Source organism: Hetaerina americana, unplaced genomic scaffold, assembly GCF_022747635.1.
Source record: "Hetaerina americana unplaced genomic scaffold, ioHetAmer1.1.p SCAF_10, whole genome shotgun sequence".
NCBI classification, from domain to species: domain Eukaryota; kingdom Metazoa; phylum Arthropoda; class Insecta; order Odonata; family Calopterygidae; genus Hetaerina; species Hetaerina americana.
In genome coordinates, this window is record NW_027286070.1 from 20,229,420 (window position 1) to 20,255,787 (window position 26,368).

Sequence of the window (26,368 nt, forward strand, 5' to 3'; positions counted from 1 at the left end):
TGTTGCTTTTGAGAAGGGTTAGACGCGATTTTGCTGCCAGCTACAGTAACTCTTGTAGAGGCACGTAAATTAATATCTCCTGGGCTCTCTTCGTTGTCACTCTTCTCGTGGACAGTGAAAACATGAGTGAACGTGCGGTAAGTAAAATGTTTTGTACGTATAGTAGTTCTATCAGTAGCTGTTTTCATGCCGATTCTGTGTTTTTTATTGGTTTTATCATGCAAGTCAATTATTTTCTTAACTTTATTAATGAGATTGACTGGATCAATCAATATTATGTGGCGTCAGTTTTACACCTTTCATACTAAGTTATTAGTTAGTAAACTGGGATGTTATTCCTTCCAGAGTGATGAAGACACCCGCGAGGGTGGAAACGCTCATGATGATAAGCCGACTGAACCGGAGCAATACAGAAAATTGTTTATCGGTGGACTTGACTACAGAACAACGGACGAATCGCTGAAAAGGCATTTCGAAAAATGGGGGAAAATAGTGGACGTGGTCGTAATGAAAGACCCAAAAACTAAGAGGTTTGTATGAATTTGCCGATAATTTTAAATATGGCGACTTGCCGGCGTCGTGTCTTGGGTACTTTACAAAATGGCCGACCAGTTTTCACGAGCCACCGCCTATGTTTGACGAACCGGCATGAATATTTTCTTGCAGGTCCAGGGGTTTTGGATTCATTACATACTCTCGTGCGCATATGGTGGACGCTGCTCAAGCTGCACGGCCTCACAAAGTTGATGGGCGTGAAGTTGAACCCAAAAGAGCTGTGCCTAGAGAGGTAAAAAAAATGCAAAAATGTGATGTGTGTATCTTCTGCATTCAGGAATGTTTTACTTTGCACAATTTTACTTGAAGGGAATATATTATGATTTGTAATGTAGAGACGTTATGAGAATCTTCACTAATTTATCTTTGAGCTACCCTGACTAAATTTTTACAATTACAGTAGTTTTTGCCGCTGTTTACTCATTATCAAAGTAGTTTTTACTGGATATATGGTAGTCAACAAAAAATTAGGTGCCATGTAATTTTAGCTCTATTATTGAATGAGGTGTTGTGTAACTTCCTAATTTTGCAGGACATTGGCAGGCCAGAAGCGGGTGTAACGGTTAAGAAGCTTTTTGTAGGCGGCTTGAAGGATGATATTGAAGAGGCAGACCTCAAGAGTTATTTTACTGGCTTTGGGAAGGTTACATCAGTAAATATTGTGGTGAATAAGGACACTGGAAAGAGACGTGGATTTGCCTTTATTGAATTCGAAGATCATGATTCAGTGGACAAAGTCGTTTGTAAGTCAATTAAAATATTACTATCCATATTTCAACACTGGTGTTTAAGCCTTTACAGGATTTCCAATTATATGCAATTGTGGTAAAAATTGGAACAATTCAATTCCAGTAAGTAAAAATCACATAATCGGTGGGAGGCACGTGGATGTTAAGAAGGCACTAAGCCGTGCTGAGATGGCAACTCTACAGGAGGGGGGCCGTATCGGTGGAGGCTCTCGTGATAGGGAGCGTGAGTATAGCGGTGGTCGTGGATATGGTGGCAGAGGAGGGAGTAGTGGTGGGGGTGGTTATGGTGGTGGACGAGGGGCGTACAGCAGCCGAGGTGGAAGCAGTGGATACGGAAGCAGGGGCGACTCCTACCGTGACGCAGACACTGATGGGGATTGGGGAGGTAGCAGGGGTGGTGGCAGCTCTGGATGGGGAGGTGAGTAGCTTGTGCAATTATATAGCCACCTGCGTGTATATTAATTTATTGGTATTAAAATCAGCGATTCAAAGACGACAAACTGATCACTGTTTGACTGAAACTTCCTATGAATTAGCAATGAAAGTAGGAAACCTGGATCTTAAAGCTCAGTGGAGTAAATTTAATGGTTGCATTCCATGTATATTTGTCTGTCATAAGTCTCTACATAGACTATTTTTGTTTATTCTCAATTTTTAAAGTTTTTATTTAACCATTGGGCTTGGGAACATTTTGGTTGGTAGACCCTTGGGACACATCACTCCATAACCATTCTGGCATTTGGCCGATTAAAGCATAAGTATTGCAAAATTGCAATTTTAAAAGCTACATGTTCTTTAACTTGGATTTTCTTGTGAATTTTTCTCATTCCTTTCATTGATTTTGTTATTGGCATAGCACCAATTGCGGCATGTATTAGTAGTAAGTAATTAAAAATAATGGTCTTGATAACTTTTCCAAGGGCTACACCGCAGCTCCCTGGCTGTGTAAATTGCAGTTGATCCCTTTCATTCCGAAGGTCTAATATTGTATCTAATTAAGATTTTGAGAAGCAATCATGATACCTTCACAGAACTATGTTTTTTCGAAAATTTGCATTTTAAATCTCATTTCTCAAGAAAGCTATGCGTTAAAATATATAAGGTAATGGATGACTCTCCACTAAAGAAAAACGACCTATTGGGTAGCATTTCAAGAATGGAGAGTCATTCATCTGAGCGCTGTAGAAATCTACGATCTAATATTAAGAAATAGTTAAGTTTATAGAGAAGTACATAGCACAATATTTACATGTCAATGGGCCACGCATGAGAATTTTTCTGGTCATGTTGACCACAATATTGAAAGTAGTAAGACGAAATACTAGAACTACAAGGTGTTTTATCATTTATAAGATAAAGGAGTTGCATAAACTAGGAAAAAAATCATTGAAATGTAAGTGGACAACTGTTTTTGTAAAATTGGGAAGTACAAACATGCTTGAAATTTCATATATCATCAGAATTAAAAAATATGAAATCAGCAGTAGTGTACCACATGAATGGCAGTGGTTGGCCTTATATTTTCTCTAGTCGCTGCATCACTTAACCATTGTCATTGAGCCCAAGTGGAAACTTGGGAAGAAAGAAAGCAGAAAAGTTAGGGGATACTAAATACTAAACTTAATAATAATGCTTATGCTAATTGTATTGGTGTGTTGTTTTTGCAGGAAGTGACAGATTTTCTGGATACCGTGGAGGTGGGCCGGCTCGAGCATCATCAGGCAGCTATAATGGTGATCCATGGGAAAGCAGTGGTGGAGGTTCTGGCTGGAGCTCTGGAGGTGGTGGAGGAAGCTGGGGAGGTGGTGGTGGTGGTGGTGGTAAGTGTATTTGCTTCTCACTACCAGTGTTATCATGTGTTTTACAGCTCTGATTTATGGCTTTTGAGTATATTGGATTGTCCTGTCGTGACTCTCTTGCCTGTGGTCGCTCCAGTTCAGCTAAATGTCTTTCCAGAGACTGATCATGATGTGCTTCAAAGGGAATATGCATCTTTTTCTTAGACCCTATAGAAATATGGTGTATTTGAATATTTCATTGGTCTTCAAGGAAAGTATGCTGTCTAGCTGCCAGCAAAACAGGAAATAAGAACATGCTGATTAAAACATAATGTCTTGGGAATTTTCAGACCATCGGGGAATTTGGACATGGCCTGGGCTTTTTCAATGAGTCCACCACTATGTTATGTGAATGTACGATTTAAGCACCAAATTTGAAATCATCATTCAGTGTCCATATGGTCCACATTCATTTATTTGAAGTGCACACCTTAAGCAGGTGGGATATGGTCTGCAGCCTAGCATTTGATCTGACCAGTTTGTCACCATTATAGATTACCTGTGCCAGTAATTCACCAGCTTGGTATTATAAAATGTGCTATTCATGAGATTTCCCAACAAACGTTGGTAGAGTAAGTTTTGTAGTAATATAATTGTTTACACTATTTGTGTAAAAAATTGAATTTCTTCACCTTGCAAGAATTTGCTAAATGGCACGACATTTTGCGAATAAGTTGATGAGGTATTAGGTTTTAAGATAAGGTTATGAGGTTTTTCTTACAGCCCTGACATTATGCTCAGGGGAACAGCTAGTGGGCCATATAGAAAAAAAATGAAATTTTGTAAATCATAGGACTTTGTAATTTTGCATCACTAATATGAGATATGTAAAGACCACTCCAAACTATAGGTTGCTTTTATGAGTCGGCTGTCGTTAAGGTGCAGGTATTTACTGCGAGTGGGGATTTGGATTTTAAATAGCTGAGTAATTTCTTAATGTTAATACTTCCTGAACAAAAGAAATGCCTTTTGTTGTACTGTTTATTTCCTCATTGGGAATAAAGGTTGAGACTGACGTGTTTACTGGTTTCGATGAAGACATGATGCAATTATTTGATGTTAACTAAGATTTAATAACCTGAATATCCAGGGCTCAGCATTTATGTACACTCCATACTGGTCATTTCAATTTCTTTTCTCAAATTTTTTACCTTTCCTTTGATTTAAAATTGTTGTCAGTTGGATTAAGTTATGTAATTTTATTTTGAAGGATCAAATTGGGATGATGATGATGACAGAGGTGGTGGCTATCAGCAGAGCTATGGTGGTGGTCCAGTGAAAAGCAGCTACAATTCTGGAGGACGTTCTGCTCCCTATGGAGGTTGGTTGTTTGATTTGATGCCAATTAAAAATTTCCAAATCTCCTGAACATTCTCTCATTTAACTTCACAATTTTTACAGGTGGATCAGGGGGTGGTTACGGCGGACCTGGAGGCTATGGTGGTGGTGGTGGTGGCCGTAGGTACTGAAGAGTGAAGTGAAGTTTTATTTCCACATGCATCTTGGACTTCAGTCAGGTGAGACATTGTCCATTTTAAATTGGTAATTGTTTTCATATTTGTTTCATGATTTGATTGAACGTTGAAAAAAAAAATTTCAGGCAGTGCTGAATTTAGTGTATTCAGGGCAATTTATATCTACACTAATGCTGTTTCCTCAATTTTTTAACTTGCCATATAGGTGTGTTTGTAGGTCAGAATGGGGAGGAAGGCAGGCAGGTTGGTTGCTTTGGCTAGGCATGCAGGATAGGGACATCATCAATGGTGGCAGCTCTCTTCACACAGTCCCTTCTGCGCCCCGGGCTAGCCAAGGGGGAGGCAGGTGGGCGGGGTGGGAGGGTTGGGTTTTTGGGTGAAGGCGCGTGCAGGGACAGGGGGGTTTGTGTCCCACTCCGCAACACCCGAGAGGCAGTAGCAAGAAGCGGGTGGGCCAGGCAGGGACAAGGAAGTCTTCACCAGGATGTCCAAGGGCTGCATTCTTTATATTTACACACAGTTTATTATATAAGATATATTTATATATATATCAAACTCTTTTAGTGTTTTGTGATGTCTCGAACGTAACGGATTTGACCAATTTCACTTATTGAAGTCAATGGCCATGTAGGAGTTTTAGTGTCAAAGAGTGTTTAATCGTCATATGACCTGTGTCAAAATTTGTATGCAAAGATGATACAATTAATGCGTGTATGTGTATGTTTTTTATTGTTACTTTTCGTGTCTGAACAGTGCTATGTTATGACCGCCTGAGGCTAGCTATGCATAAGATTTGTATATGTAGCCTACTTTATGTCATTAAAAAGCTATATAGGAAAGGTTTTATTCTATTTAATGTTTTCACTCGTTAGTTGTATGGGGAGAGGAAGGAAGCTATGCATTTACCGAGTATTTTAATGACTAAACGTCAGCCAAATTTATTTGAGAATTGATGAGTGTTAATGAAATTAGCGTTACCTTCTGTAATATTGTTATAATTTTGAAAGATTTAGATTTTTGAAAGGTTTCAGTGCTTCCTTGTTTAGCCCCATTGTTCTTCCTCTGGTCCCTTCTTCCTAAGGTTTGCATTTGAGCACATTTGTTAGCATTAGTGATTCACCTGTATTTTATACAAATTAAGTTTCCGTTACATTGTTTTGATGAAGGTATATCGATACAGGCTTATTTTGTTTTAGCTGAATGCATACATTGAGTGGAATGTAATTATTTCTAGTGAAAAATTCATGAAACATTACATTGCGTTAGTAAAGATGTTTAAGTCCTCTCTCCATTGTGCTCTGCAGGGTTTGATTTCTAGTTATTGCAGGTGATTAATCTTATAAGCAACTGACAGTGGTGAAAGACAGAGCAGAAGTAGAAAATCGCCGAAGAAAGACGTAAGGAATTGCAGCATTTATGGTAATATTCGTAAGTTTTATGCACATTAGTGACAAGTTAATTTGGCCCTTCAGTATGGATTTCATGCATTAAAGGAAGTGTCAATATCGACTCTTGGCGCATGAGGCCTTAACCTTATAATCTCTTGGAGTATCAGACCTTAAGATGTTCAAGGTAACGTGATGGCCCTCTTTTCTCAGATTATTAGTTCAATGTAGCTTATGTAGAAATTATAAGTTAGGTATTTGGGTGTCACTAGTACTATACTAAGGGAAGTATGTACATCTAGGCAATGCTATAAGGGTCTTTGGACATCCTTGTTATACATTACACAGTCATCACATTTGTGGTTCATAAAGAGTGTTAATGAAAAAGGGATGAAATCAAGCATACCAACTTGTCAAAATTCTACATATAATTAGAAGTTGCAACATATGATTTTTCTAATGGCCTTTTCTGAGCGAAACCTTTTGAGTTAGAACAAGGGTATGCCAAAATGAGAATTCATTAAAGGGAAAGCCCCAGTTAGTGTTGCCAACCTTCAAAGTAATACCTTGTTAATATTTTACTACCTTTGAGTTTGTAATAGTGATATTCTTTAAGTCTGTAATTAATTGCTGCTTCAAAATTTGTTGCTCCAAAGTAAGGATGTTGACCAATGAGCCAAAGTAATTATTGCATATGAAGTGGGAACGTGGAGTGGGTGGACCACAATGAAAGGGATTGGCAAAAAGGATGGGTTTGTTCTTTGTGGATCAAGTGAGAGTTAGTTGTGTGTGGTGCACAGAACAATTACTTGTTCAATTTAAATTGTCCACCTCTTTCCTTCCATACTTTGTGGGAGATTTATTGTATACTTGTTGAGCATTTGGGGTCTAGTGGGTAAAATGTGCTCTTTATCATTTGAATGCCACTACTAGTTAACAATGTGGGTTAACCATTTAAAATTCATTCTCCTTATAATAATAAAGGGCACACTGGTGAATTGTGATGTATTTTCTCTAATTTTGTCGTCCTTAAATCTTATTGTAAGCATATTCACTTGTTTTCATGGAGAAAAATAGCATTTTTATTTTCACTAAAAGGTCATCTGTAACTGTTGCTTTGAGCTGAAATAGATGATTGGCTTTTCATTTTATGCATGCCTTTTATGTTGCGGTGCACTCATTTCATGTGAAGTTTCTTGAGCTTTTTTTGCCTGTAGTGAAATTGTAGCTATCATTTCTTTAGGGGTCAATTATGCTTGCCTTTCGGGTTAATATGTACTGCAGAGAAGCTGTTGTGTGAGAGACTCTTTTCTTTCGTGTGCTTATTTTTTCCCCATCCAGTGGTTACCAGTTACCTTCAAGCGTTATTCTGACAAGATTCTCTGCATTTCGTGCTCTTTGACTTACCTTCTGGTCCATTAAAGACAGGTATTTTAATTGCTAATTAGGTAGTTGATATCATATTCTTCCTATTATTTAAAATTTCATGTTTGAACTTTACTTTTCCAGTGTTCATGCTACAGCCATTCGTGTGTGCCGATGGCTGAGAGATTTCTACGTTGTGGATAGGTTCTTGATCTCAACATGTTAAGTAATGTATTCTTTGGTATCAACAGTACTTTTGTACGAAGGAAATCTGTTTTTTCAATGGATTCCTGGTTGTATAATAATTTATTATATTTTTACAATAAAAATGAAAATTTAACTTATGGTCCTTGTAGATGATAACACATCTGGGAAGGTTCACAGATACATATTACATGCTGAAAATGTTTATATTTTTCAGTTGTAACATTTTACCTTCACCACATCAAACCAAAGTAAATACGGATTCCCTAACTTTCAGGCTGTGATGATTTTATAAACTTATGTAGTAGTTGCAGGAAATTTTTATACCTGAATTTACATCCAGATTTTATTTATCCAGGGATATGTGTTCAACTGATCACTTATCTTGTTCATTCTCACTTAAGGGTTGCTGTACCACTATACTGAAACAGTTAAGGTCTCTGCACATTTGGCCTATTTCTTTTAAGTAATTGATCACTATAGGTAAGATTTTGAAGTACAAACTGGGCAAGTGCTCATCGAGAGTAATAGGGCAAAAGAATGTCAACATCAATCTATATGAAAACTTTTTAATAAGGCTCATTCCATTTTAGAAAGTATTTATTTTCTTATGGCAATCACATACTTACGCATGCACACCTAGGTGTACAAGATCCTGAAAATAATGGAGGCTTAAGGAAGTAGAGGTATATGCTTAAAAATAAAATTTAACGTAAAAGCCAGTAGTCATTTGTTTTTATTTAGATAAATTTTCAGTGTCCTGGGATTTGCTTTCATGTGGTTGTTAAGGGTCGAGTATTGACTAATATTGGTGCATTTCTCATGGATATTGTAAGTTTTTCTTTGTGAAATTGAATAATATTGAAGTTATCATATTTCAGTTTGTTCTGAAGTTTTTTTATAAATCTTTTCTCTTTCTGGGTAGCATTGATTTGGCGTTCAATCTTATAGGAAAGCAATCAATCCTCAGATTCTGGAAGAAATGAGTTGTAAAGGTAAACTGACGTTTTTAATTTGCATTTAAATATTTGCCGATGACAAAATAATCATGAGAGATTTCCTTAAAAGAAAGCTCCATTTGTGGTTAGGAAGGTGCCTTGGATAATTCGCCCGAAAATATGTCCGAAGGGTATTCCTTGTTTAATGAAATGAAAAGATGCTATTCATTGCACATTAGATTTAAAGTAACAATAATATGCTATAGGTGGTTTAATGCATAACGTGCTTATGTGCCGCAGTAATAGAATTCAAGTGGTGCATGCTTGTGGAAATGGCATCGTTGTTAAGTTCATGCCTTTGAGGAAATTTGACATATTCAATTACTGCTTGCATTAACTTGTTTGTGGTACATTGCAATATAAAATAATCGCTGCGAGTAGTGTTTTAAGTACCACTGTAATTTTCCCAATGGTAATAATAACTTTTTCCTATAGTTTAATTATGAAAATGGAAGGTGTTTAAAGGAAATTGATATGTTATAATAACCCTGGTTCATTAAGAGAGCAAGTAGACAGACCTCGTGAAGAGCTTAAGTTAATTTCTTCCCAAGGGAACTTGGCTGGTTGTATTACAAAAGTAAAATAATTAACACCATCCCTGGCAGATTCATTTACTTTCTTCCCTCATCTGATACACAGTCCCCTAAAATATATCAAATTATTCAGGTTGCTGGTGGGCAAGTGTGCAAACATTTTTTCAAAGTGCATATTCATGCCTAAATGGCTGGTTCTCTAACTCCTCTCAACCAACCTTGCGAGGTGTTATGTAATTGTAAAAGTTAATCAGTTATCTCCCCCTTCATAAATTTTTAAGTTAGGTGGTGCCACCTTCATAAAAAGTTCTTGTTTATCGTTCCTACTGTTTGAATGGTATTTGTGGTGGAATAGATGGTCCTCATAAAAGGACAAAATGGTAATTTGTGTGAAAGTTTTACCCTTAAGATTTTTCTCTTAATAAAATTGATGCAGTTACTGGTGCCCATGTTGATCAAGCTTTGGCTACCATAAACCTATAACATGCTGGAAGATAACTAGGGGGCCAAAAACTTTAGGGAAATAGTGCTTTTGTTGAGGATTTGGAAACATTTCCTTAAAAGTTCTGTGTAATAACTTTGCCATGAAAATACTTTTCCCTTTTACTGCGCATGGAGAATGTACACAATGGTTTGTCCAATTTTCTTTGGCTGCCACAAGGACGTAAGCTTGGTAGATTATATATATTTAACAAAACCTATAACTTGCTTTTGAGAAATTTAAGTAGTTATCCTTTCTTAACTCAAAAGTTGTCTGCCTTGACAAAACCTTCAGCACTAATTTGTATTAGTTATTTTTAAAATAAGTAATGTAGATTAGCAAAATTAAACAAATTTGGCAACTTCTTAATTCACTTGGTTGATTTGTTTATTCAGATAACAGCACATCAAAGCAAACTTCCTGCATCAGCATTGAGATATCACAAGCAATAGCTTTGACAAACCATTAAGCATCAGTTTTTGAAGCATTATCAGCTATGTTAATGATAAAAACTAAATATATCTAATTTCATTTCTCATGAAACTTACTTCAAATTCAGTCTTTGACCCTTTAATCATGTGAATGGAAGTTATTTTTACACATGAAAAGAATTTTCATTTACAAATATATTTCTTTCCCACAAAGTTATGACTACAAAGTTACTTGTTTATTTGATCTCAACTTACAAATTTTTAAGCATACCATTTGTGTGTGTGTAATATTATAATGAGGATATAAGGCTTCCTATTGACGATTATCACCACATCCAAGTCTTATTAAGGCAGACAAGGGAAGCAAGAAATTAAACACACCAAAGCACAAGAATTATGGCCCAGATTGAATTTGGAAGAAATGTTATCTAGGGTAATTGGGCCCTTGCTTATGAAACTACAAATAAATAGTATTTTAAATTAGCTTGGGGTTTGCTGTCAACCTCTTGTATTTGTGGTTTTAATCCCATTATATTAATAAAGTAAAAATTCCAAGTTTGGAAAAAACGTTCTTTAAGTAACAGCGAGTCCTAAATATTTCCCTGGTTATGTAACATTGATAGGATAATTGGTAGAAGTGAACATTGACTATTTGAGTCTTTTTATATGATATAACCGTTCACATAATGGAAAAATTAAAAAATCAGAACTAATGATATTATGAGTATAATATAAACACTTTGTTCTACAATGACAAAATATTTGGTCCATGTTATGCTTATCCCCCTTTAATAATGCATTACAGGTTTCCGTCTAAATCCATGACATTCCTTAGCCCCATGCTAATTACCTGAAATTATATACTACTACCATCTTACAATGACATCAAAATCTGTCGCAGCAAATTAAAATAGTTACTTGCTCAAAGGCATGCTGTTGATGCCAAGTTTCATGAATTAGTTCTTCATCAGGACATTGACTTTAACTAGAAGACTTACTATCGATGTTTGAGTGATAACTATCAATAAATAAGTTTTTCTCCCTTCCTATATTACTGTGTGGATTTAATCATTAGATTTTGTGGAGGTTCTCCAAAAACCCACTAAGTAGAGTTAAAATTGGAGATGAACATAACTGAGCACAATGCAGTGATCAGTCATCATCAATGGTTCTCCTATCGTCAGGAACACTTTGTCTGTTCCAGCTATATATATATATTTCAGCTATGAAAGTCTGGCCATTTGTGAAACATTGAAGTTTGCATACGAGATGTGGTACATCATGTAAGTGCATTTTAATTACATGGGCGTACTGATTTCACCAAGAGGGCCCTGGTTCGAATCCTGGGGGCGGCAGATATTTGTCAGAGGTATTTCGATCTCTACTTGAGGTGCTTCGTGGAGAGCACGACATCTGTCGGATGGGACATAAAACTGTGGACCTCTTGGCACCTTTCATTAAGACTAGGGTAATGCCGACGCATGGTTTCTCTCATCCTTCCTTTCCCATCCATCCTTAACGGTGAAAATGATCTTAGATGTTGGTCGCCTCCCCTAAAACTACTAGGGATGCAAATTCAGTGAACACACACGGTGAAAGGAATTTTTGGAAAATAATCTCTTGTGCAAATAGGCAGTAATTACCTAAGTAGGCACTATTCACTTAAACGTATTAAGGTTGGGACATGGATGCTCAGTATAGTTTATTTCTTGTTATAAACCTACTTAACACTGAATTTAATTAGTTATAGTGTTATGGGTTCCAATTATTTTGAGATCTCTTGATTAAAAATTTCTTACTCAAAACTTTCTTTGTACTTAAGAATTATGTTGCCATTTCATGATAGCTGTTGTTATTCTTTAAACCTGCTTGACATTAATTTCAAGGCAATTAATATAAATAAGAGAAAGAAAATTATAGTTTTATTGTCCCAGTTATTCATCAGAGATGTTTAAGTGAAGACTTTGTAGTAATCAAGATTAGCTCATAGGAAGTTCTACATTTCTGCACCATAGGCAAGCTCTTCTTTGGCAGGGCATGTCAAAGGATCAATGTCAAGTGTACAAATCACCTGCTGCAAACCTCTTATATCTGATTAAAATAACTTCTGAACATAGAGGGTTGTTATGAACTGCTTACATCCTGCTGAGTTCTCCACCCGGTTCCGTCATAGTACTAGAAATGAATCTCACCCTTGGGTGATTAAAAATGAGTTTTCGCGTGCAGTTATACCCTGATCACCTATCCTGCCTTTAAAACTTCAAGTCTGGCTGTAATTTCAATAAGGCTGGAATTTATTTTAATGATTGGTCTTAAGCTGGTGTATTAAAATTGATGGTAGTAGGGTGTCCAACACTATTATTTTGCATAAAATGTGAAACAGATGAAGTACAAGAGGCAACATTGGTTCTTCAACAATATCTCGTAAGAACTACACCACAGGACCTTTATTAATATGTTTCTATTGATAATTTTGAATAGTTGGTACTCATTATTTTTTGCAAAGATATTGGATAAGCCGAAGACTAAAGTTAATAAGATTCAAAGATCATACATAAATGTTTGTAAATACTCTGCTTTGATGAAGATTATAGTAGTGACTTAGTAATGGAAAAGTATACAGAAACAATTTATAAACATTGAGGGTGCATTAAAGTTATCTGGAAGAAAGAAAGGTATGACTGTGACATCACAAAATATTTTATTTTAAAACTGAAGTTAATAGAATGACTATTGACCCCCAAGTATTTTTAATGCAATGCCAAATTATCCGCATGATTGAAGACCAAAAGGGAGATTATTAAAATTTTTCTATTGAGAAGATAAGGCTGAATAAGACCAAGTTTTTAGCATACAGACAAATTCGACTATTATGTGGATACCATGCCTAAGTCAGACATTATTTGAATGCGTCATTGTTTGTGATAGAGGTGGAAAATTGTGACATAAAGAGTCAATATTTGGATTAGGAGAATCATTGTCTCACTAAGTAGAGTCATTGAGTGACATATGTCATCTTGTAAGGAGTTCTCAGTGTAATTCCAATAGTATGCACCAGTAACTTTGTTTTTTGCTATCCATTAATACCACCCAAGGTTATCTTATTTTCTATGCTTAAACTTTTGCCTCTCTTTAACCAAAAAATCTTCATTGTACATATACTTGTCCAAAGTACCTTCAAACAGGCACCATCACATTCAAATTCTATTTTTCTAGAATGGCCCAGCTTACTTCCTACAGTGCCACAATAAGGCATCATGCATAGGCTTACGTGAAATGTTTCATGTCTATGCTGATTCCTTCACATGTTGACATCTACTATTGGCATGAAGTGCTTCATTGACCCAAAGTATTTTTTTAGATCTGTCCCTTTTGCTTCATTTTGCATTTACTACATAAGGACTTGATCTGTTTTTTTTAATGGTTTGTTTAATTTCTTTATCTGCAACTGTTTTGGTCTTTTTCCGGGATATCATATTCTTAATTATCCCAGCTACAATTCATCCTTACCGTCACAATGCAAATTCATCTTCACCAATTATTACCAGTTTTCTTTCTCTTTATGAATTGACTTCCCACATTTTCAAGGAAGCTTTTTCAGTTTTGCTTTGCCATATTTCCTCAACATCTCTGCGGGTGTCCTCAGTCCATTTTTGTCTTTAATTTTTAGTTTCATTATTCTGCATGATATCATAACTGACTATTACCCCTTATATTATGACTATATTCTGCTATCATCCATAAGATTCCTTCATGTGGACTCTTTGTACTTATTGTGTAACCTTTTTCTGTATTCTACCTTAAATTTCTATTTTAGTCCCTGTTGGTGTTCATTTCACTCATCTTATTCATTTGTTATTTAATGGAATCTCTCATGTAAAGTTTTGTTGACTTTGTGAAAAAACTTTGAAAAATTTATTGGCATTATTTATGCAGCAACCTGCTATGAAAGGTGAAACCTCCGTCCCCACACTAGTAACATGCCCTACGCGGGAACCGTCGGGCGGTATAAAACTCCGCCCGGTGGAGTGACCCCTGTTTGTAATAGCCCCCGCGATATTCACGTGCAGGCGGATAAATGTTCTCATTGACCATCGGGAATGATTAGATATTCGTTAATTTTCAATTACCTAGCATATATAGCTAGTATGCGGGAATGTACTGTTGCCAGAAATATTTCCTTGGTTCAGTTGATACCACGGGACGAAAATCTCGGTACCAGTCACATCAGAGGTTCTCAGGTAATCCTAGGTTGGGCCAGTACCCACCTTTGACCCAGGGTATGCAGGTATCCCGTACCGAAAAAGACATCTCTTGAGCATTGATTGAAAGCTAAATACCATGCACTTCCGCCGATTGGATGCGAAATACCGTGCGTGTGCAATGATTGATTGCATCGTCCTTTTGCTCTCCTCGTCATGCCATGTCTTTTGGAATGAATCGATCTATTTCATGTCAACTTACTATTAGTTATATTTTTGATTTAGCTGAGAATACCAAAAATAATATTTTCCCAGGTCCCGGCATACCCTAGATGCGGTCCCGGTTCTAGAGTTTTCTTTGCGCGACGCCCGTCTGGTTGAAATCAATACCGTCCGGGGTTCTGTGGGGTAATATGGAAAGTCATGTTTTTAAAGGTGGCGCGCGCCTCATTTTTGTCCACATTATGCTCATCAAATGTAAAATACCTCATCACAGAGTCAAAATTTTGTAAGATATCTGAGTTCAACATATATGTATAACTGCCCAGCGGCTTTGACGTGTTATTGAGAGATAATGCCAGCGGGTTATTTATTAGAGTGGGCAGGGATTCTTTTTAACTTTCTACGGGGTGGATGTGCATGATTGGACGATCGAGTACTTGGATCCTTTCTGAGAGCGGTCGCAGATTTCGTGTGGCGATCATGCCGGCGTGTTGCCAGTTTTTTAGTGCAAGGAACTCATTGACGATGCTCCTTTAACTGGCATTTCAGCGTATCTGATGAAATCCGAAAAAAAACTGACGTTAATAAATTATTGGCATCACTCGAGTGTAATTTGCAGCATACCCACAGGAATTGCCCTGAACTCATATAGTAGACGGAGTGGAGGCATCAAGTCGAGCCCGACCGTCATTCCTCGAGCGTTGCGTGTCAATATTTTTTGTCCGAATTGGAAATGATCATTACTAGGGGTGAATTCATTAACTTGACCTGATGGGATAAATAGACAGAGCCTGCAATTTCGCTCAATCGTGCTAGGTGCAGCTTGATGAAATGGTCGTTTTTGGGGCCTAAATTCTTGTCGGTTTTGGTTCTCTAAAGGTCCCCAGTGTCCAACTCATTCACTTCACTCTCTAAATTGTCTCGTCGTAGGATATTTTTTCGATTTTTCCTCCTCCTTTAGCTTCCTGTGCCCTCTTTGATATTAGAGTTCCTTTGTCTCTCATCTGTCTTTGTATGTAATACGTGTGGTATGTTTCTGTGGTAGTATTTGCACATATTGTCTTGCCACTGCAATAATTATTATTTTCTTGATGTTTCCGTCCATGTAAATGATATCATCAAGGGCCAAGAATTTTTCTATCAGCAGAGTATGAAGAGTAATTAAATTTCAAGTGCTTGCTAATAATTCCCACGGGTTTGATGTGACTCTACATCTTAAACCAGCCAATTGGACAATTTGTGCCGCCCCAAAATCTTGAAATAAATAACTGGAGGAAACAGCAAATTTCAATCGGGTTTTACCTCGTTTCAAATGGTTTAAAATTACGCTTGGAATATACGTTCATGTAGTACCTTCTCAGAACATATTTTCTTACCTGGAAGTTGTTATATGTAATCCCTGGGCAGGATCTAATTATCGAATCGGATACAAAGAAGAGATTCCCGTTCTGTTACAAATAAATATGAATGATAAAAAAGAGTCGATATATTACATGGGAATCCTGCATTTTGCCTTTGGACGCATATATACTTCATAAATGCAATTCATTTGACAAACGCTGACGCGGGTGATAATTTTAGCCCCACATGACATAGGTAGGTCATACGAAACTAACTACCTGAAGATGCAAGACGATCTTCAAATATCACCCATTGCTACGACTTTAACTGGTGTCTGATTTCGCAAAAATATTTTTTAGGCCAAGACAGCGCGGGCAGTATCGTTAGAGACATCTAAATCTGCAGCCGGAAACGAATTGTAGATGCATTTTAAGTTTATGCAAGGGGCGACTGACAGGAGCACGCTAAATCCGTGACTATAATCGCAACAGAAGTTAAAGGTTTTCCTTGGAATCGGACCAGAGTTCGAGAATTTTGATCTAATCATATCGTATCCATGGATTAAAGATTGACAAATCGGTTAATGATTACAGTAGAATGTTTTCGTGTCGAATTCTTACGCGAGAATACTTGCGTAATCATTTTCATTTTTGAAAAATGGCGCAAATGACCTCAAGAGTCGGTCGCCTCCCCTAAATACTACTACTACCCGAGTTTGATTCGGGTCACTTCACAACCCAGGAATTCACTCAAGCTGTGTGGTCTTTCGGGTGTAGAAGCTCTCTGGTAAACCATGAGCAAAGGAATTGCCCCCCCCCCTTCCATCTGCGAATTTCACACGTTGGGCTAATTGTTAGCTGAGGTCTACCTTAAGTTCCTCACCTATCATGCCAGCCTTCGTGTTGATTACTGCGGTTTTGGTAGACTAGTCACGATGGTGAATGGCATACGATTGCAGATGAACAATATGAATCTGATTAGTACCTACCTGAAACTATTTCCATTCCAAAATATTTCATCAAATTATCCTGTGTCCAGTTATGGAGCATCATACATGTTAACTTAAAGACGTGATTTTATCGCGCAGACGCGAACATGGAAATAACTCTACAGGTGGACACAATGTGGGTTTGACATGCGGCTTCAGCCAGTGAAAACTCGCAAGTCACAGTTGAAATTCGCGGATACAGCAATTGTAGTACATGCGAAATAATTCTGGAAATGGAAACGCCTTGGAAAATAATTCATTTGGGGTTGTAATGGGCGAGTTATATTAGGATAAAATGACTTAAGGTGAATGTAATAGTACTTAAAAAAATATAAGTTTGTTGGGCCAGGAAGTGTTCTCTGTTCTGCCACTAAAGACTTGGCTTAAAATAAAGAAGTCAAACGCTTCTCGCTAAAAAGATGCCTGAAGAATTTCCGCTGCCAATCGATTGGCCGTGCTGCGGACGTATACAGGACATAATACAAAACTCAAACGTGTCTGGTATACCAAACAAATTATGACTCCAAGGGAATCATTGAACTTTACTGATGAGATTGCATAATATATAGACTAACTTAAATATTTACTTAGAATTCGGTTAGTATACGTGAAGATACTCGTATTGCTGGTACGTGAGCAGGACTTCAGCACGCCCGGGACTTGGGTGGAAATATTGACGTCGCCAGGCAGGGTGCCTTCGCGCTATTTCGGATGCTTTGGAGAGATACACGGGCGATGCGACCACTACCTCCTTGCTCACTCCGCACGAACGGAAGAAGCAAATGACTTTACGCCAGGTTTATCGATTTCCTAACTAGTGCATATAAACTTAAATGAAAAATAAACGGAAGCCACAAATTTACGAAGGGTGAAACTTAATGAAACAGACTCAAGATTCTCATTTTGGATGAATGCACATAATTGAAATTAATTCTTTAATTAATTCCAGGTGGCTTTACAAATTTAATATCACGTTTATCCAAGCAACGAACCCATGAACGCGTACATCGATCATTATTATATGCGCGGCGAGGCACAACGCTGAGATGTACGTTGGAGGAATTTGTGTGAAAATGGGGAAGAACGAGTACGGAAGTAGAAAAGCTAATAACACCATTTGTAGATTTTTAAGGAAAATAGTGCCAAACGAGCGAGATATAATCGTCTAACGGTTGTTCTCTCGGTGCACGAGTACAGTGTACGGACGTTTAAAAGTAGCGACTAAACCTAGGGTATTTTGGTTGTTTTAGTTAGCAAAAATATACTATTATTGTCTTAATTAGGATATACAGTATAAAACGGTAAATAGTGTCTTTACACTACCGTAAAGCAAATAGAAGCGTAATTTCTGTCAACAATCAACTTCAGATAATCCACGAAAAGGAAAAACACATGCACACAAAAATTAGCTCCACGAATTGTTTTCAATATATGAAAATATGTAATTTGCACTAAAACTTACTCTAATAATTAATGTTCCATGTACTGCACAAAAAATTTTTCTATAGAACATATTCATAATTGATGAAATCGCTATTCAAGCTAACATATGTGTATTAAATATCATATTTGATCAAGAACTCGACCATCGTAACAGCCATATCACGCAGAGATGGAGGAATACGACCACCATCGCAGTTAACACTACATTCCCGAAGTAGTAGTGACCCCGGTGTGGATAGAAGCCATGAAGTGAACGCATACAGTAAAAACATACCCACAGTACCAATATCTGATTTCGTCCATTTTATTCACAAAATTAGCCACTTAAAAATGTGTTTTGCTGCTACGGTATCAACCTCGACATTGGCATTTTAAAACTATTAATTTACAACATGGATGCAATATATATATATATAATTTTTTACTATATTCTCATAAAATAATTAGGTTTTTACATGATAACTTTCGGTCAAGTCATGACTGAGGTTTTGCAACCTATCTGTAAAAAAATATTTTGGAAGTAAAATACGATATAGAGGGTATTTGTTAAGTATTGTACCATTTTACAGTAAATGTATTTCATTAATTCTTCAAATTAAAACTAATGATTATTTGAATCATTAGTTTGAACTTTAATAATCAACAAACTGTAACAAGCCGATAAATGGCTAATCAAGTAGCCTTACAAGAACAAATCGTTCGGATTTAATCTCTAATTATTAATGGAGCACCATTTCATATTCCATTCGTTTACAAATGAATAATTCTTCGCACTCCCTTAATATCGACCCTGGCCACAAACTGCTTTAAAGCAGCAACGGGAACTGGAGAGAATAAGTCTGGCAATGAGAAGGGAACGTTGAGTTGGATACAATTATGAATGCTATATATGTAGTGAGAGTGCAACGAAATACGTAGTAAAATATACGTGTTCGGGGCGTCAAAGTTTATTCCATTGAAAATTGATGGTGGTTGACACTAAATTATTAGGATTGAGGAGGTATGCAAAGAACTAATAGAATAATCTGGGTACCAATTCACCTCAAAAATATGTATTAATGACTCCATACATGTCAGGTTAAACGAGTCGGTACCAGGTCATATCAACTGTTTTCTAAAACGTTTTCGATTAATTTATATAACTTACAACGACACCCATCAGAAACCAAAATGAAACATGAGATCCCCTATTCAGTGGTTAAATGACTTGACCTGGACACTGACAATGGTCTAATTCGGCGCGAAATAATCCATAAAATTGTAGGTGATGCTGGTAGCTTATATTCACCAGTTTAAGTTATGAGTGTGAAATAATTGCACGTGTAAAGCGTAGGACGTATCCCTTCCCTGAGTCGTCCTGAGGCTTCCTAGGTAAAAAGCATAGAGATTTGGTAAAGCTGACAATTAGTTTGTCCTGAGTTATCCGGATATGAAACTGGGACCTCAAGTCGGTGACCGGATTCCATGCTCTTAGTTAATAGAGCAGTATTTAAATAAAAGGCACATTCGAGTGACGGAAATAAAACCGATCGCATACATAGGCTATGCAAACTATGACCACAATACTCTAAGACCATTGGTATCTTTGAGGTTCCGATGGAATTACCCTGATTGTTCTGTTTATTTGAACGACAGCAAAGGGATCTTTGTTGCGAGCTCTTCGGCGTTGTTTTGCGACATCCATGGTTTTATCAGAGAGAATAACAGCTGTGGTCATGTGGTTACTTTTCATCGATACCCTATTTCTTCCTTGTGTCATCAACCCGCCTCTATGTACGAAAGAGTTACTCGCCGCAGCAATGATTTTCATAGTATGGGGCTTAATAATGGTAATTAGACGTTTTCTTACGTTCGCAAAGGTATCAATAAAAAGTATTACTTTCACTCATTAACAAAAGGCATTATAAACTTGCCGTGACTGACTACCAAGAAATCGATCAATATTTTATTCAGATTGCGAAACTTTTCCGTCACCTTAGTTGCTCATTGTAAGTATGGTTACACAAGGTTTTTAAGCACTTCTTTCGCACGGGAATCTCGTATCTTAGTGACGTATGACAATGATAAGAATCTTATTTTCCTAAATGGTAAGAAGACTTTCTATACGCATGGAAATGATGCTCTGTTTTTTTACCATTTACTGATAGCTTTGTAAGCATAAAAAGCCGACGAGCTATCATTTTAAAGCCCCTCTTCCGCGAGCAAGGTCATTGTGCGGTGAGTACCTTCGGGCGTGGACCACTTGAAAAACGTAATCTTTTACCTGCTCCTTCCACTTTCACCATTGATCATCGCCATGCGGAGACCCGAATGCCTCTTTTCAGTCGAAACTGGCCCCATTCCGCAATCTCTGCTTGCGTTCTCCGATTAAAACTGTAGCAAATGAGAAAATGTGAATTGATCGTTAACGTACAAGTTAAATAAAAGTACATTATATTTTTAAGTATTAAGCCAAACGGATTAGGTAACGGGTAGGGTTTTTGATCGGCTTGACACTACACACTGCTCTACTCCTTACGTCCTAACTTACATGACACAACTTATCCTTATAAACCAAATACCGCAGATTACAATGACTCGTTCTTCATACTTTCAATCTCCCTTGATTTCAACCAAAAGGACTCCTCTTTCTCCCTCTACCTCGCTTCCCTAGTATTCGAGGGACTAATTGTCGCCTTCAACATCTCGTTACATTTCGTTATCTCCTGAATCCACTTGTCCTGCATTCTCCGAAAATCTCCCAATAGCCTTTTCTCTTCCCTCATCATGTCTACAACTTCATTGTTTGTTTTCATTTCCTTCCGTTTCACTTCATATTTATTTATATTCGTTCTGAAGAGTGAGGAGTATTATTCAAATTATACCACAGAAAACACGTTCTTACCTTTCTATTTTGTTCGCGATAAGGTCGATTTCAAACTCAGTTGTAGTATGTTTCCTTCAGCATACCTTCCATGTTCTGCTTTTCCCCAAAAGGATTGGATACCGAGGTTAAATGTATCTCGCGCATGCTTGCAGCAAGCAAGTTTTGATCATTGTAATATTTCTCATTGTTTTGTTGGAAAACTTGTACAAACAAACATTAAAAAGTCTCACAAGTTAAAGAGGCCAATAATAAAGAAATGAAAAGTCGTAATTTTATCTTGGTAATAGTGAATAGTTGTCCAAAGAAGAATTAAATAGAAAAATTGATATCATATTTCCTCCAGCTCCTGTTAATTATCCATAAAGTGTAATAGATATAAGTAATTGCTATGAAATAAAGGAAATTGCAGGGGTAAAATGTCCATGTTGAGAAGGACACAGCTCTCTCGCGATTTCTGATAAAATTTCTTCAGTTTTCCTTTCGTTTGGCATACGAATTGAAACGATCCCATCTTGAAATGGGCTTTCCATTTTATTCCAGTCCTGTGATCAATTACTTTCCTATCGTTATCTGGGAACGTAATTTGGACGTAGACACATATTCGAGTTTCCTGCTGGATGCTATTAAGTTTGCCATTTCAAAAATATAGTCGCCTCGATGAAGTCGAAAATTCGCAACTCGGAGCCTATTCGCAGCGGAAGTCAGATTCTATTCAATTAACTGTAACTTAGAAAATATTACTTTCAACGTATTGATTGAGTCTAATTTTGGACGAAGGAATTGGGGGAGGGGGGCAAAGAATTGAACTACAAGGACGAGTCTGGTTTTGTGTGGTGATGTCCTGGTCAATCAATAACTGCATTTACTGGCTGGGATCCCAAATCCGTTGGAAGTCGCATTCATGTTCTATTGACCGAGAAGCAGGAGCAGTTTCAAGGGTTGAAAAGGACCAAGTTATCTCGGTAATTGGCAGGAAGTATAGCCTATAAAGAGTTTGGTATCCCAACCGATCCAGCTGACTCACTCGTCTCGAAGATGACAAGAGAGAGCCCGCGAAGAAGATAGCCGCTTACGTCTTGGGCGGCTAGAGGTTCTCAATTTCGGGCTACAATACCCATTCACGTAATTAGAATTATAGAATATCCCCTTTTAATGACCTGAGAGTGTTTTGAAAACAGGTATACCTTTTAAGGGTTTCTCACATTTTATTATTTCATTTCCGTTCGGTAGAAAATTAATAAATATTGGAATACTACCTTCACATCGATTAGGGTAACAACCAGAGTAAACGTATCTGGCGAACTCGGTGACAGATTCCATTTTCAGTCTGACCAGCGGTTAACTGCTCACCCCACTCCTCCCGCCACTGTAATAATTTTATTTCTTGAGAATGACATTTTCGAGGAGTCATGATAAAATATTGATTTTATAATACTTTTATGATTGAATACAAAGGAAATTCACTCTAATTCTTTTGTAACCTCATTTAAAGTCTCAAAATGACACAATTTTCATTCGGGTGCCAGCACTCTTAGTAGATGTGATTTAAACACTATTTCCTCCCTCGCAAAATTGGTGATCGCATTAAGGCAATGTGATAAACACCACATGTCATAAATACCACCAATAAATTTGTATTATTTTTCATTCATGGGTTGAAAATGTCTATTGAATTAAGTGGCAGATGTAAGTGACAGCAACGTTGGATTCTGTCGGTCGGGGAGCTAACGGAGAAATTGTTAGTTGCAATTTCGGTGAAAAATATGTAATTCATCTGGTAGAGTGACCGAGGACTTATGTTTATTAATGACAAAAGTTAAGAATAGTTGATGTCATTAATTCAAGTGTACATAAATAAATACAATATCAGAAATGCATACCTATTCTACAATACAGATATTTCAAAGGAAGAAATAGAAAAATACTGCTTTCGTATACTCATCTGCTAAACTGCTACTAATGGCAGTGAATAGGAATAACTTCAGAGGAAGATTGCGGATGAGGTACGCAAACGAATAATGATACGACGTCGTAGAGACTTCGTATGAGACGTGAGTGGGTTACTTGTCACTAGAATGAAAAGAGACAGATGCGCAGTAGAACCAGTCTTAGGATTGATGACTGGTGATTATGTCCCAAAAGAAGAGGGGATGGAATAATGTGATGAAAATGGCTTCCGGGCTGCAGCAATTGCAGCCCGGAATTGCAGCCCGTACATTCGCGTGACCCACATGTCAAAAGCCGGGCGAGTAACAATACAGGCGTACCGAGTATTAAAATAATTTTTTCAAACCCTCTTTGGTGAGTAGGCTGTATGTACACTCAGACAGCCTCCAACTCTCCGCGCGGAATCGCCAAGGTACGCGACGATCAGCTTACAATTTCGGAAACCGAAAAGCTGAAACGAATTGGTAGTTCAAGTAATAAAGCAGCGCTTTAATTAGATCTATCATTAGAAACTTTAAGGCTCGGCAGGGAGATATTAAAACGTCCGCTAACATGAGAAAGAGTGAATTCTCAAAATAACGAAAACTTTTCCCACCCGCTAGTTGGGAGATTGACATGAACAGTTAAGGCCCGTTTGGTTAATACTCAAGCAAACTCTGGCGGCCATCCCATAGCTGTGATATTATTTCATTTTCTGATTTATGCGCAATGTGTAACGAAGATGAATTTTGATTTTGGAAAGCTTTAAAGAGTGAGCATATTACGTTTAAAAGATGTTAGTAGAAGTAGATTTTAGGGGAGACGAACGACAGCTAAGGTCATTTGCGTCATTAGGAGTGGATGGGAAAGGAGGAAGGGTTGAGAGAAACCCGTCATCGGCATTAACCTACTCTTAACGAAAGGTGCTAAGGGTTCCACAGTTTGACGTCCCATTCGACGGACGGCGTACTCACTGTAAGTGCTTTCCACAAAGCACCTCAAGCAGGGATCGGGCTACCACTGAAAAATATCTGCCAACTCCAGGATTCGGACCCGGGCACTCGCAGTGGGAAGCCAGTGCCACCGCACCATCCCGATCCCCTTGAAAGATGTTGCGACTTGATTTCGGATGAGGGTTGTTAAAAGGCAGCGCACTTCTCAGCCAATCCTGTGGTTTAGTTTCTCTTACCTTACTCGCGGAAACAGTGGTGGATGGAAATTGGGAGAATCATAAGTATGCATGTCTCCTGTTGCAGGTATGCACCGTATGAAACGCAGCAACGAACGCAATGTTAGAACGCTATTCGGAAGAAGAAAACTTGCCAATCCAGCATTCCCATGGAGACGGTCGAGTAACGGATGAATGGGAACGTAGCCAGTTAAGGTTTTCTCTGAGTGCGCTTGCAGCCACAGGTTGCATGAACCGCTCTGAACATGGGAACTTCCAGCAAGTCCGCTTCCAAGTTTCCATCGCTCGGAGTCGATTCTCTCGGCGGCAAACGCATGCCCTGTATTATCAATTAAATTATTAAGCTCAATGTTACCTAAACACAGCGAAGGTATTACGTTGATGGCATTGATAATTTTTGGAGTAGTATAAATTCAGTGTGATCTATTGTTGACATTTTTTTATCAAAATATCAAGGAATATAAATGTATATTACATGTTATTTACCAAAACGTTCACCCGAAAACTTCTCTTCGACATGAGTTAACAAAATCTCTGAGAGGTACCGTGAATGATACCTGGAAACGGAGAATGTTAGCGGTAAGTATAATAAGCAACGCTAACTTGAGAATTTCTAAATTAATTTGTGGTGTCCCGTGGATGACGGGGAGTTCCATTCTAACGCAAAACTCTAACGCACTTTCTTTAAACTTAATGGAGGACACCATTTGAAGTAAAGGTTTTATCTCCGCGGAATTATGGATACGATTGTCCGTAACATATGGTTTCCGATTTGGAGTGAATCATTTTTCTTTGTTTTCAATCGTAAATACTCGAATGTTACCGGTGAAATTTAAAAGGTGGCTTATTTGAAGCAGGTGCTTGTAAAGCTGACAAGTTTCAGTAAATATGATAATATTATCATTATCGTAAAATTCGGCGATGCCCTTAAGCGCCAATCAAAGAAAAAACAGCTAAAATTACTAAGGGGAAGAGAGTTAACGTACATCACACTTTTACAAAAAATACCATCCAGAACGCCATTTTTGTCGTGAGCATTGTTGAATTGTCAAGCATTTTGAGTGAATACTAGAGACTGTAATGCCAGCCCCTACTATCTTATTAATTAATATCTTTAATTCTGGAGGATCATTCAGTCGGTTTTGGTCGGTACTACTGAGGATTCCACATTTAATCCTATACCATTATTTACGGAATCATGCCTTGCGTAAATGTGTATGTATGTCCCTAAAATTACTTCCTTGACCAAATGTAACCCCTGTTCGATGTTATGTTTTGCGAAAAAACTGGATAGCACTACTTCATAAGTCATCCAATGTTTTGTATAAGACGCGTCGTGGGGCGTTAAGGCGTACCGGGTGGAATGGTATTAATTCACCCACCCTACCTCCCGTACCAGAGGAATGGGGGATAAACATTTTTTTATGCATTGAATTTCAAGCTCTAAACACTTAAACTACACCTAGGTCCTATGCTGCTTACTTCGGAGCTCCCCCAGGTTACTAACTCCCAGCTGGAGCAGCCTCGGTTCTGACACGTGAAACTAGAAACTTAGATACTCTGAGTTTTTAGGCCCAGATGATATTTTTTCGCTTTCAGGTAAGCTAAACGATTTTTACTCAAATGCGCATGTTCGCTTATGATTCTTCCATATGTCATGGTTTCTTCCGACGCTGGTGACCTCCGCAGCGATTGATCTGCTTGTGGCGATCCAAGATAAGGAGATGCCCATTATCTTCTTCGGGAGGAGAAGGTATTCATTCTATTGATATAGTTAAAGAGACCTCTCGATTCTTTGAATCTAATCTTTTAATGACAAAGTCCCCCTTAAATCCCAGCTTCGTATACATACATTCAAATTTTATGCAAATGTAATATCCATGCAAACGAAACATTCGACTGTTGGTAAAGATTTTATATATATCAACATTAAAATGGGGTCTGCACTTTTCATATTCCTCAATACGAACATTAAATTCGCAAAATAATTTTACTGTAATCTTTGAACATCGCGAATTTCGTTACCATGGCCATGCCCTATCTTCGATTTTGCTCTCCGGACGTAACCGGTGGCCTATCTGTTTCTGGGATCCTTACCTGACACTCCTGGTAGCCCATCGGCTGTCCCAACCAATGGAGTTGGCAACGCACATTCCATAGGCGGGACTCGAACCCGC

At 37.8% G+C, this 26,368-nt stretch overlaps 1 protein-coding gene across 4 annotated transcripts; it reads left to right on the forward strand.

The window, feature by feature from the left end:
• Window positions 1-24,407, forward strand: LOC139700005 (heterogeneous nuclear ribonucleoprotein A1, A2/B1 homolog). Of its 4 annotated transcripts, XR_011703652.1 has the most exons (10): window positions 1-137; window positions 346-530; window positions 667-787; window positions 1,088-1,298; window positions 1,408-1,722; window positions 2,972-3,124; window positions 4,353-4,463; window positions 4,544-4,659; window positions 7,344-7,430; window positions 7,512-7,691. XR_011703652.1 is itself a non-coding variant. In XM_071598431.1 (9 exons), exons 1-8 carry the CDS (start codon window positions 123-125, stop codon window positions 4,609-4,611), a joined length of 1,179 nt encoding a protein of 392 aa, XP_071454532.1. In that variant the 5' UTR covers window positions 1-122; the 3' UTR covers window positions 4,612-4,659; window positions 24,259-24,407. The 4 variants fall into 4 exon arrangements, 3 of the variants coding, with proteins under 3 accessions (XP_071454532.1, XP_071454531.1, XP_071454533.1); XM_071598431.1 differs by lacking the exons at window positions 7,344-7,430; window positions 7,512-7,691 and adding an exon at window positions 24,259-24,407; XM_071598430.1 differs by lacking the exons at window positions 7,344-7,430; window positions 7,512-7,691 and adding an exon at window positions 4,823-4,986.
• The last annotated feature ends 1,961 nt before the right edge of the window (window positions 24,408-26,368 follow it).